The sequence below is a fragment of the Acipenser ruthenus genome, chromosome 5 (assembly GCF_902713425.1).
Source record: "Acipenser ruthenus chromosome 5, fAciRut3.2 maternal haplotype, whole genome shotgun sequence".
Lineage (NCBI taxonomy): Eukaryota > Metazoa > Chordata > Actinopteri > Acipenseriformes > Acipenseridae > Acipenser > Acipenser ruthenus.
In genome coordinates this window covers 28,303,252-28,317,379 of record NC_081193.1, presented here as the reverse complement: position 1 = coordinate 28,317,379, position 14,128 = coordinate 28,303,252, and the positions used below count along the sequence as shown (strand labels likewise).

Below are 14,128 nucleotides of genomic sequence, written 5' to 3'. Positions count from 1 at the left end.
GAATGGCAGTGTCCATAAACCTGGTGGAGAAAACTTTTGAGTGTTTTGTATGTATAAACAATTCCCAAGTAAATTTTAATCAATTTGCACTTGGCTTTTGGAAGCTGTGTTTTTCCTTGAACTGTAAGGCATTAACATTGAGAGTGAGAGTCACAAACAGGTCAAAAGGAGCACCAAAACCGCCAAGAAAAATGAGGGCTACAGAATGTATTGCTGTATAATACAACTAGAACACAGTGCAATTTATATTTTAATATAGAAAGAATGATAGTTATTCTTATACAGTACAAAAGTATTAAGTGCATAGTACATGCATTACTTTGGTCGTTTTGAAATTTAATAATACCAATTTAAGCAGGGTCATGATATAAAGGTCCATCCTTTTTGCATTATGTTCATTGAGCATATTACTCATTAAATGTAACCTGTTTTTTTATTTTTTTACATCTGCTATTAACCATTGTCAAGGTTATATAAATTAGTGTGCCTTAGCCACAGATACAGAGTTCTAATGTTATATAAAAAAAAATTGTATTGGAAAAATTATTTGCCTTTCAACTTTGGTAAATAGTGTGGCAGATTGCATCTTTAGTTTTTCCTGCAATTCATAATCTGTTAAGATTGGATTATACTTAAGCAAAAAGAAAACAATTTAAAAAAAATAAAATAATATATATATATATATATATATATATATATATATATATATATATATATATATATATATATATATATATTAATAAGCTTGATTCCTCATGAGAACAACATTGTGCCTTTGATCACCTTTAAGAAAACAAGCAGTTTTTTTGTTTACATATTATTAAGAATTTGACATTTTAATAGACGAGAGAATAGAAAGAAATAGAAAAGAAATGACAAGGAAACCACAGATGAATGCAAATCAAGTTGAATGCAAATGTTGAATCATGTTTAATCTTATACATATGCAACAGAAATAAAACCGATCATTGCAGTTTAAATCATCAATTACATGACTCACTATAGCAGTGTAAATTCATCTATGAGCAATATCCATTGTTTTACTTATAAAGTGATTTGTATTCCTGTTTTTGCTGTGGGACATAAATCAAATAATAAATTTACCACACACTGATAGTAGACATATTTGAAGAAAACATTGAATCATGTAACATTACAAAACTGCATTATACAAAAATATCATTTCAGTACATCTCACCCTAATACTGTATATTGTTTTCAGTAGTCTGTATGCAGTACATAAGTGAACTGTCCCTATGATTAAATTTGAATTGCAGTCCTGCTACAGAGGCTTTAAAAATACCAAATAACAAAACAGTAACTTAATTTTTTAAAGCTGCTGTAAGTATAGCAGTTACATCACTAAAGTGTAATCCTAGGTTATATCTTAGAAACACAGACATGGTGTAATTTACTTTAGGGGTTTGATTCAAAATTAAGTAGCAAATGAATGTTGTGGTTTTTTTTTTTTAAGGTACTTGGTTATCCCCACTATAAACATTGTAACCTTCCGAGCTTTGAAGAAACTGAATGTTTTTGGAATCCTGAAAGAGTATAACATCTTTAACTTTTCCTATTAGCCCCTGTGTAAAGAGGGCAGAGGTTAAACTTGTTATGTCTCTGTGAAGTTCAAACCCCCCAAAGTAACAGATTCCACCATAATTTAAAGCAACATACTGTTCAAATGGGTCTAAATCTTCATAAAGAACCATCTCATCATCAAGGTACACCTTAATAACAGTCCGGTTTTGAATCACTGTGACAGAATGCCATTTGTTACAACACAGCAACGTTTTATTGTAAGTAAGAGGGACAGAAATTCTTTCCCCAAGATTAAAGGCAACCTTAAGCTTTCCATTATGCAGTCCCACTGCAAGGTAATCATTGTCTTCATCTTCTGCTGTTCCCATCCACAATATAAGTGCTTCACTTGCATTGGATGTAAAGTTAACTGAAACCTTTGTAAATTTCAGGTTTCTTGTTTCATAATAGGGATCAGTATATTTAATGTAAGAATTGCCTGCAAACCTGGCAGTCAAAAAGGATACATATTTTTCACAATATTTCCCTTCCCAGCCTAGAGAACAAGCACAACTGTATGATGCTGTAGGGATGTTAGGAATACACAGAGAATGATGTTGACAAAGATGATCTGCACAGAATACTGACACTGCACATGTAGAGCCAGTCCACAGTGGAGGACAAGTACATGTGAATTGTTTAAAACGGTTCAAATTACAGCTTCCGTGGTTCTTGCACACTTTATAACCACAGGCTGTGCCGTCCCAGTCTCCGACATTCGCACCTGAATGGGCCCCAGACTCTGTTAATTGAAGCTCGCGCTCATTAATAATAACTTCACGTATACAGCCAGTAAAGCTAACAGGTTCATCCTCTACAGCATTAGAGGAGATGGCATTTAAAGAGGACACTCCTCCCACATAGAAGTCAGTGGTTGCATCCAGTGCAGTCATACCCACAGTGAGATTCTGCGTAACAGTCTTTCCATCCAAAGCTAAGTAACCTTCATTACCTTTTCTGCCTGCATGAACTAAATGCCAGGTTTTCCCACTGGCATCTACACGATCTGATGCTTGCAATATTACAGTCTTGTCACCAAGGTTGTAGCGCAGCTGTACAAATCCATGCGTCAAGGATACACTGAAAAAATCTCCTATAAAAAATAAAGATAATAACACATCTGTTTACTCAGGGTGTCTGTAAAATCTAAAATATTTCCAAAATAATGTGTATAAATATGAGAATCAGGCCTACAGTTTACACGTTTCTAGTAAGTAATTTTGGAACATACTGTTCACACACCCATCCCTTTTTCCACATTGCAGAAAAAACTGTTGCCAGGTAACTGCTGATTTATGCAATCACTTGGAAACTGCATATCATACAGGTTCAATTTAAACATGTTACACATGGAAAGTCAAGTGCTTTAGTTTATCAACAAACTTGTTATTTCTGTTGGTGTTTCAGCATCTTCACAGTAATAAAGATAACTGTTCTCTAAACATCTTGAAATTGATTGCTAAACAGCTTCAATTTAAAGTACTATAGATAGTAATTTAAAATGTTTAAGTGTAACCACCCTTGTGGTTTCCTGAATTCCTGTTGTTGTCCTTGCTCATTGCACTGTGCAAATAAACTTTTTTTTTTTTTTTTTTTCTTGTACCTTAAATGCACTGAACAGAAAATGAATAAGCTTTTATTTTTAGTGCTGCTGGAGACATCCTGTCCCAGGCAATACTATAATACAGCAGCTCTTTAGCCAATTTTAATGTGACACCTACACGGAAATACTAGATTTTGCAAAAGCATATTTAAAATTAAATTTTAAACATTCATTAATTACACAAAGATGTACAATTATACTAATGGGATTTGTTTTAGCACATATGTTCTAACTATGCAGAAAAATGACAAGCAGTGAAATTTCTGGTCAAAAAAACGATTTACATTGAACTGAAAAATATACAGCACACACATTTGATGGATGTAAAACAAATCTAAATTAGACTGCAGTCTGATGCATGATTAATTTGTTTGCACTATAAAGCATAATAATTCTGGGGATTCTTTCTTGCCAGTGCTTCCAGGGTCATAAATGGTTTTTGGACTATATTGGTAAGTGTTAACAAGGAGTACATATTTCCAAGTCAAAATTGGGAAAGGGTCTTTGACAAGTTTATCATGTATACAGAAAACAGGCTAGATTTATTCTTTATGGAAAATGTGGAAACAATCAATTTAAGTTTTAAAAGCTAAATCACCCTCAATATTTCTTAGAAAACTTAGGTTGGTGTTCTTAATGAAACAACACTTCTTTGTTATGTCACCAATCATTTAAATCTTCTCAAATGTTTTACCCAATGTTTTTACAGTCTTTAAGAATTTATTTTTTTTTCTCCAGTTGTTTGAGTCGAGATCGAGGTTTGTATGTTTGCTAGTTTCATTTGTATGTCCGCTGTTTTGGTGTCAATATGTTGAAATACATCAGTTTTACTTTCTTTAATTGCCTTCCACAGCGTTTGTAGTGTTATTGATGGCTCCTGTTCTTCCATGGGAAGTTTCAGCAGGGAGGATGCGGCCTGTACATGTACCTGAGAACCAGATTTATTTTTTGCCGAAAATCTTTTACTTCTTCGCAAATTGCAGTGTGCCATAAAACTTTAAGCCACTCAAGTCTTATATTATCATTTTTTAAACAGTGGACATTTGCAGTGAAGTGGTGTGGGCTACTCCACATACGTTTACTAGGCTCTACAGACTTAATATCATGGGATCCTCAAAACCCTGGTTTTGGAACTAGAGTGTTATGGGTGGCTCCTCAGTCGACCCTTACAACACAGGCATAGAGGTGAGTTTCTCTCTCAGTTTTTTAGTCCTAGCTACTTGTTACTGGGGTCTTGAATGGTAACACACAAGGCAGCCTTGGCTTAGAACTTGTAGCATTCCAGTCATGCAGCAATCTTCCCTTGTGGTGGCTTGGATATACTGACCCATTCGGTAATGGTTGCATTTCATACTTGAAACGGAACGTTAGGTTATTATTATAACCCTGGTTCACTGAAATTGAAATGTAACCATTAACCTTAAAGGTCGCTGCGTCCAAGACTGCAGCAGGCTTGAAGGAAAAATGGCGTTGAGATTTGTGCGTGCAGTCCTTTATATCCTCTGGGGCCTGCGTCACAGGCTTGGCTGAGCAGCTTTGTTATATGTTATTCAGGTTTTGGGTCTTTAGGAGGTAAATACCCATTCAGTAATGGTTACATTTCTATTTCAGGGAACCAGGGTTATGATAATAACCTAATGATTTCATGATTGTCTTTGCATACAGAAGAAAACACTTTACTTCTGTGCTGCTAATTATGGGTTATGTAAAGGTTTTCTATAAGAATATCTCTTCCATCAGTTTAATTGTGTCTGGATTTGTCAAGATTATACTAAAGGGATATCTGACAGCTTGATAAGCAGCTTTAAGTTGATATTGTGGCTACAGATCCTTGACACAAGTCACACATATAAATAAATTGTTACCACCAAAAACACAATATATGTTCCTCAGACTCCACTCAATGTTTGTCCTATTACATATTGAATGTATATATTTTTAAGGCGTTCTTATCATCTACATTTTCTTAATATCTAATGACTTACCTGTTTTTATTGTTCCATTATGTTTGTTTCTCATTTGCTGTTTCTACAAAATGTGGTTTTGAAATGACCCCTCAAAGCCGAGGGAGGTAGGGAAATATTGGCATACAATGTCCTATTCTAAGTGACTCTGCATACAATGCACAGTTCACAGCCTACCTCTGTAAAGCGCTTTGTGATGGTGGTTCACTATGAAAGGCGCTATATAAAAATAAATATATTATTATTATTTGTATTTTACTTTGCACTGAAGACCGTTGGTGACATATTATCTGCTGAAGTCAGTGCAATACTTCTATGCTTCTCCACCTCACTTCAGATAGTCTTGAAGAGTTAAAAAAAAATAACACAAGGAAAATGTATAGAAATGTGGCAACATTTCTATTTTTCAATTCACCAACCTGAACGTGGGCTGAGATGCTGAGCTGTATAGAACAGCATGCCATCTGGAGACAGAGATTTGAACTGCATCCTGAGGTGGGTTCTGTGTCTTATGTTAAAGGGAGTAAATGACATCCACGATGACTCGTTGCTGCTGAAAAATGGATCACTGATCCTAAGAGCTGAAACAGAAAAATCATACATTTTAATTCTCTACAATAGGTGGTATGTGTGTGTCTATATATATATATATATATATATATATATATATATATATATATATATATATATATATATATATATATAATATATATATATATATATATATATATAAATTGGCATTTACAACTGCTCAGATGCTTGCTTCAAGTTCAATTAACTTTTGTATCTGATTTGAGTAAGATACTACCCATTTTAAGACATTGAATTATTTTTCAAACTGAATCAACTGTCTAACTGTCTTCCAATGAGCGGTCATTTGTCCTTGCAAATGCTTATTAAAATATTTATGTTACCACAGGTAAAAGTTATCCTGGACTGCTCAATATAATTTGACATACAATTAAACTGCACAGCATTGCTCTCCCAGTTTATATACTGAACCATGTGAAACACAGCTGCCTCTAGTGATGTAAGGTCTCTATTATCTCTCTCTGAATAAACTAGAATTCATTATAATTATAGTAACTTATATTATAGTAAAATATCATTATGTCAACATGGTTATCAGATTATTAAAGGAAATGTCTTTGTAAGAGCATGTGTATTTGTTTTTGTATGACAAAGCCTATGTGTGCGCAGTGTCCTATTTTTCCAACAGATATAATGTAGAAAAGACAGATAATTGTGTGTGTATTGTTTGGCATTCCTGCATCTTCTTGTAATTTTTTTTTTACTTGGATTACTCTGTTTCTGCTAAAGAAAGCACATTAAGAGGGTAAACATGCCAGTGATTTTTTGAGCTCCCATTAATACAGTACAGTCTAAAGAGAAAAAAATTGACCCTATAATTATTTGGAAAGAGTCTGCTAAAGTGTTTTAATAATGAAATGATAAATAATTATAAATCTAAATCACTTATACAATGTACTTTACTGTAACAAGACACTTTCCCTGGAGATCAAAGCCAATTTATTATTATTATGTGTTTATTTAGCAGACACCTTTATCCAAGGCGACTTACAGAGACTAGGGTGTGTGAGCTATGCAACAGCTGCAGAGTCACTTACAACTACGTCTCACCCGAAAGACGGAGCACAAGGAGGTTAAGTGACTTGCGCAGGGTCACACAATGAGTCAGTGGCTGAGGTGGGATTTGAACCAGGGACCTCCTGGTTACAAGCCCTTTTCTTTAACCACTGCACCACACAGCCACAGGTACAAACTATTCCTTTACAAATTGTATGACTGCAGCCCAGTGTATTCATTCCATTTCACACATGAATATTCTTGAAATGTATTTTTTGTTTACGACTATAAGAGCGTCTGCTAAGAAATAAATAAATAAATTAATTAATAATAATAATAATGTATATTAAATATTTTGTTTTAACTTTGTTGACTTGCTTTTCCTCTTTTCTTTGCATAAAAAGCAACACCATTTTAATTCGTACTGCAGAAGGTAATTGCTTCTCATCAACTTAAGTCTCCAACTAATTTCATGTGTCTTCCTCTCTCAAATATACAAACCCGCTGCATTGAAAGAACCCATTCCCAACATAGAACGCTTGTTGCTAGGGTGGTGACGCCACTGCACTGCCCTGTGCCTTTTGTTACATTGCTGCCTGATACCACTGAACAACTCAGGCTAAAATGCTAAAATAAAAACCACTTCAGCAAGTAGATATTTAATTTGCTTTGTATTATTATGCATATAAATATTCTGTTTTGTTTTGAACTGTTTTGTATGTTTGTGTTTACGATGTGTATTGTGCAGTACGTTGTACATTGCAGCAGTGGGTTAAACTCGGATTATTCTTCAGTAATGAGCAGCCCACTATGAACATGAGGTTAAACTAGTTTTCTGGTTATGTGGCACGTGATAAAAGTTTGGTTCCGTACCTTTGCTCTAAGGTGTTATATTTACCACAAGGGAATGATGTCACAAAAGTGAATGAAAAGCATTTTTTTTTTAAAGGAGTGATTTAGTAAGAGATACCTAAATAATCAGATTTGGCAATCTACACAAGTGTCACATAAGTTACTTGATAATACCTTTTGAACAGATCTGTACTTTTATTTGTTTCACACTAAAAGAAAGTAATATTGCTTACCAAGTGGTACCAAAACCAAGCGTTGCCATTGTATTTAATTATAGTCTTTTGTTATTTTGATATTTGAATTGTTGATGGGAAGTGAAACATTGGGAACAGCATATAGGGGCATAGAGAGAGGAAGTGTAAAAATGTATCTGTGGCATATCATATCGCAGGGGGGAGATTTACTTAGTTTCTCAAGAAAATGAAAAATGTTAAAGACAAATGATGAATAATTTTAACTAAAACTACAATTTTATTCCCAACATATGTTTGAACTGTACATTTAGCTAAAATTGCATTTAAAACAAAATAAATTGAATACCTTATGAAATTAAATGTTTTTATATCACAGGGACTCGCTGAGGAAAAACCCTAGCTCTCACGGTCAGTGTTGTGTTTTTGTGATGTGGATTAATGTACACTGGATGATAAACTTTATCTAGCCAGATACACTGAATGATAAGGTATTCAAATGAAGGTGCATGTAATATTGTGACAGAAATACAATGAGTTCTGGTGATAAATCTTCCTCCCGACCTGTGAGGGCGCTAAAGAACGGGAGGAGAAGTATCTGGAAGGGCTGGCCTGACAGTTCGTTTCCGGGACCGGGAAGTGGGTCAGCCTGGAAGGAAGCGAGACTCTGTTGTAAGACTGTATTGATTTGACAGGTAAACGAGGGGCAGCTGCAAGTAATAAGGCAGCTGCAACCGTTTACCTAGATATCATGCGGGATTACATATAGGGGCCAGGGTAACGCTGTTCTTTTCCTTCGTTTTGGGTAAAGCGAGAGAGAGAGAAGGACTGAGAGAGGAGCTCTCAATAATAATAAAAAAGAGACGTGATACGTGTTTTGTGTTGTGTTTGTCTGTGTGGTAATTGTTTGTGTTTTACTTCACCAGACAGTTAGAGCACATCTCCGGAGCTGTCGCCGAGGGTCAGCACAATCCGGAGCACCACTGCACTAACCGTCACGAAATACTTGTGTTTGCACTAAGCACCAGCACGACTGCACTCACCCAGGACTGGTGACCGTGTGTTCATTTTTGTTCGGGACTGTGCCCTGTTTTGTTATCCCCGTGCTTTACACATTGGTGTGTATAGCCGGGGGTTTATTAGTTGACGGTCACCAGACCTGGATTATAAATAAAGCACTTTTTCCCACTGTATACCGTTGTCTGCCTGTCACTCCTGCATCGCATCACTGCTACACCTGTTCCCCTTCACTAGCCACTTTGCCACAAATATTTAAAATCACCCTGTGGCGTGCTTGCTCTACAGTATGTCATCATTACAGGTAGTTGACACCAGAATTTGTTCTTTTATACAGCTATAAGATTCAGTTGGACTTGCAATGTGACCTTGCTCATTAATAACAAATTGTAAGCCTGTTCTTTTGAATATTTTCTATATATTTATGAAGCATAATACATTCTATTTTTTACAATAGTAATCACAGCCAAAAGCGTTGCAATTGATTTGAAAGAGTGTTTCTGTATATTCTGTTTTGCTGGTTAATAATCCAAAGTCATGCTGACACATGACTTGAACTGGCAACCAAACCAAATAAACCTGCTTAGTCCATTGGTCTGAGGGCCCTGATCAGTAATCTGTCTGTGTTCCAGTTACAGCTTTTACTGCGTGATATCTATGGGGCTGCTGACTGTGTATGTGAGACAGAATACGCCAGACCGTATGAGACTGCTAGAATCATGGGAAACTCTGTGTAAGAGATTCAGCCCAGTCTGCACAATTAGCTTAGCATAGTATGAGAAGTTTATGTGCATTTCATTATCACAAACCCTGCCACTCAGCACAAGAAGTTTTGGTGGGTTTTCTGTATGAAAAAAATAAATAAATGTACTGTATACTGTTATTATATCATTCAAATGTCTGCATTTTACAATGACTGGCCAAAAAAATTACATACTGGTCTAAATATTGGGTCGGACCATGCACTTCCTGGCGAATTGCAAATAGAAGCAGGCGTGTTGTCCAGTGTTGAAGGTTTCTGTGGTTTGGGCCCCTGTAGCACTGTGGGTTCTTCCAATACATATCTACGTTGCTGTTCCAGGAAACCCTGGGAAACATTGGTAGAAGCCTATTTGTTTTTAATACCCACCCAAGTGCTGGAGCCTTTCTCGAGCAGAGACTGACAAATTGTTTTGAATCATGTGGTAATTTGTCTTTTGAGGCCTAAACTGAGACCACCAAACGTGAAGTTGTATTTAAACCTAGAACATTATTTAACAGGTTACACTTTTGGATTCAGATTTTATTGTATCTCAGCTGCTGAGTAAAGTCTTGTGTGTCAGGGGTGTGCAATTCAAATCGCCGGATGCCCGTGACAACAAGATGTGTGTGAGAGATAGCAAGTTTTACCATTATACTGTGCCCGTCGGACAAGTACTTTTTTCTTTTTACTTTTGTCACAACGTTCTGTCCTAGAAAAACTTCCATAGATTTCTAGGGAGTCACGAACAGTATTATTATTATTATTTATTTCTTAGCAGACGCCCTTATCCAGGGCGACTTACAATTATTACAAAATATCACATTATTTTTACATACAATTACAGTATGCAGGTGTTTATTTTTAAAATTATTTTTATATATAATTATTAGTCGAATAAACTGCTACTGAATAAGACCATTGTGCTACCTACTTTCCAGGCAGGTAGCAAATCCTCACTACTGCCTTAAAAAGTTAACTTCTAGTCCTCCTGTAGATACATTAATTGAAACCGAAACCTAAGATACTGAAATGCTGCACCTCATAATAAAAGCTATCTCTATTGGCCTGGTGCATGAAGTCAGACTTAGTTTGAATCTTTTTAGAGTTTAATTATTATTTTTGTTTTGCCATGTGTCATGCACAAAAATTAGATGGGCTCAGTTTTGGCAAGCAACATAGACAGTGCTTTTCCTTTGACTTCAAAACACATTTCAAAGGGAGCAAGGGCATCAACTAAGCCTAGACCTTGTCTAGAACACATGGTAATGGGCACATTTTGGCAGTAATTTGCTAATTAAATGTCAAGTGGTTTTGACTCTTCTCTGAGGTATTTTATTCGAAGGTTAATGCTGTTGCTTTACTGACAGTACTCCCAGTCACAAAATGTATTTGGAAAAGCTAACAAAACTGTTCTTTTAAAGCTTTTAAACTACTACATCTGGGGGTTAGTTAATGGAAAATCTATGCACAGAATTCCCAGCAGAAACCTTTTAAGTTTTCAAAGTGGTTGAAAAAGCAAGTCTTTCCTGGAATAGCATGGTATGTAATTATCTAAAACCCCTTTCACACTGGCATGATCATCTACCCAACCCGCAGGGCCCGGTGTCATGCGGGTTGGGTACGCAATTTCACACTTCTCACAGGGTTGACCTGGGTGACAGACGCAAGTAAACAATAAGTGTATCAATGCCCCGGAAGCAGCTTGTTGCAGATGCTTCTATCCAAGCTTCTCTGGATTGAACCGTCGGCCCAGATGTTGATTAGAGCAAATGTTTCTTCATCTCTGCTGCAATCAGGCTCGTGGTGTGTCTCAAGCAACAAAGAAAACCAAAAGCAACAAAAATATGGCTAAACAGAAATGTTCCTTGTTGAAGTGAAACCTTTACGCAGGCGTGGCTCACGAACGGCCGTCAAGCATTTTGTCGAAAAGTGTCGACCCATATCCTGAGGTGGGTCGCTGGGACCCGGGTTAACCAAGGTCCGACCCAAATACGTGGTTTCACACTACGCAGGATTGTGACCCGAGTAACCAGGACCCGGTCCGGACCTGGGTAGGAAAGGGACTTAAGAAGAACCAATACAGAACAGTAGAGAATACACATAATATGATATTAAAAGGTAATCATCATCCTGCAATGTGGCTTAAATGGTCTGTAGGGATCTTATAAATTATTATTATTTATTTCTTAGCAGACGCCCTTATCCAGGGCGACTTACAGTCGTAAACAAAAATACATTTCAAGAATCACAGTACAAGTAATAATACAATTAAGAGCAAGATAAAATACAATCACTTTGGTTCTAGCAAGTACAAGTATATGACAAAATACGATTCAATAACGGAGCAAATAACAGTGCCAGTGATAGTTACATCAGGATATAATTAAATACAAAATACTATAGATTAAATGACACTTGACAGATTACAGTACTCTAAAGTACAGGGTTAAATGCAGTAAAAATAGGGAGCAGATAAGAGCAAGTAAAGTGCATTTAAGGAAGACTGATAAGTGTCCGGATGGAAAAGAGGAGTTCTACAGGTGCTGTCTGAAGAGGTGAGTCTTGAGGAGGCACCGGAAGATGGTCAGGGCAGAATGGTAATTAAACTATACCTATTTAAACGTAAGCATTACTTTGCAAAACTATGAAACTCACCACAGGGGATAATGGATGGACCTACCAAGTGTAATTGTATTATTGTTATTCCTGATTTTTTCTTTACTTAAATATAATATAAAAAGTATATATAATATTTGATTTAATGCAACTCATTGTTAATTTTCCCCTCCATTTTCATGAAACACTATACCCTGTCAATGCCAACACATGACTTCTACATCTGATGTGTGACAGTAGACGTTTGCATTGCAACAACCATTTTAAAATCCTGTCCCAGCATGTAGGTCAGTCAGAGAACATTTTGAGAACATTCCAGAAAGTGAAAGAGGATTTCATTTTAAAAGCTTAAAAATGATTTCTCCTACAGTGTTGTTATAGGCTTTACATGCAGGGCTTTACGCAGACATTTTAAATTACTATCACATTTTAAAAATAATAATCCTTTTCAATACAGGATTAAAATTGTTTTTAAGCACTTACAGTAAGGAAAAAAAAATTATACTGGTACATGTGCATGAAAAAACTTAACAGGAGTTTTCAATGTAACTACATTATTATACAAGTCACTATAGTTGCAAATCATTTGAAAACACAATCACACAAACATTCAAGCCTAGTTATTGAAGTAACCAGTGCCAGACATAAGTCATTTTCCTAGATGGAAGACACTGGAGTCTAGTGTATTCTACAGCTATGGCCAAAAGTTTTGCATCACCCTATAGAGTTAACTCATTTTGCTTCATAATGTCGAATGAAACCTGCTAGATAATGTTACGTTAACATATTGAATTACATACCGCTTGTAGTTTTCCATATACTACTTACTGAAAATCGGACAAAAAATAAAAAAACGTCATTTCAAAATCTAACATGAAATACTGTACTACTATTATGGCTTCCGGTAGACTTTTGCAATATCATTTTGTAAATATTTGATTACATGATGTTAAATCAAATATCAAAATTATGCTAATATAGTTAATTTTTATTTTTATAATGTCTCAATCCTAAAATTCCAGGTGATGCAAATCTTTTGGCCATAGCTACACAAACAAACACAGTACAGGTGTTTCTGTCTGTCCCAAGTAGAATTTCATATTCTAATGCAAGTCCAAGGTCATATAAATTAATTATTGATTAATTAAAAGGGAACAGCAAAATGCATATGTTTAAAGTACCAGTTATTTCCTTCTAAAATACACTGTTTCTGGGGAGTCTCTGTATTTCTGGCCATCTGTATTAATGGAGGAAAAAGACTGTACTACTTACATTGCTCACAGTACATGCCAGTTGTCCCAAGTAGGCACTGACAGGTGTATCCATAAGGAGTGGGAACACAAGTGGAGCCCTGGGCACAGCGTGGTGGGGGTGCGTGCTCAGCATCGCAAACAGAAACTGTTTCTGTACAGAGCGCTCCCTTCCACTCTAATGGGCATTTACAGCTATTAAACAAAACAAACAAACAGGCATTCAGTTGAAGGTTACAACGAATGATACAGTGCATGAAAAACTGCATTTGAAAATGTTCAAATCATAATACATTTTACCGAGTATAAGATTTGATCTTTCATGCAAGAAACTCACTCAACTAAACCAATGACAGTCCGTTGCAAATGAAAATGTGATCATTTTCTTATATACAGTCATAACTCTGTATTCAAGTACTGAATGCAACAGCTACTATTCCATGCCTCTAACAATCCAAGTGCTTCTTTCATTACCAAATCAAATTATATTCCTTCACTTCTTGCCCTGTTTTTTCATTGAAAAGATATCTAATTTAAAGGCTTGTGTATAGCGCCATCTGATGGTAATAGTTTCTCATGTTTATTTAGCCAGTTTAGAGCTGTCCCGGTAGCATCTATTTATTTCTTGTGACCCATTCCTATTAAATGCTTATCGGACTTTTAATCCGACCAAGAAAAATGCACTGTACAAGGCAAATTCCATCCCGTAATGGTCCTGTAGTTTG

General features: G+C 35.9%; 1 protein-coding gene across 1 annotated transcript in view; it reads right to left on the bottom strand.

Annotated features, from left to right (window-relative positions):
- Positions 1-861: 861 nt before the first annotated feature.
- The window catches only part of eys (eyes shut homolog), a 458,209-nt gene continuing 444,942 nt past the window's right edge, over positions 862-14,128 (bottom strand). The window contains exons 53-55 of the mRNA XM_034921306.2: positions 13,426-13,598; positions 5,568-5,729; positions 862-2,674 (exon numbers count right to left, since the gene is read on the bottom strand). Coding sequence (XP_034777197.2) covers positions 1,470-2,674; positions 5,568-5,729; positions 13,426-13,598 — 1,540 coding nt within the window. The 3' untranslated portion in view covers positions 862-1,469. The remainder of the gene's footprint in view (positions 2,675-5,567; positions 5,730-13,425; positions 13,599-14,128) is intronic.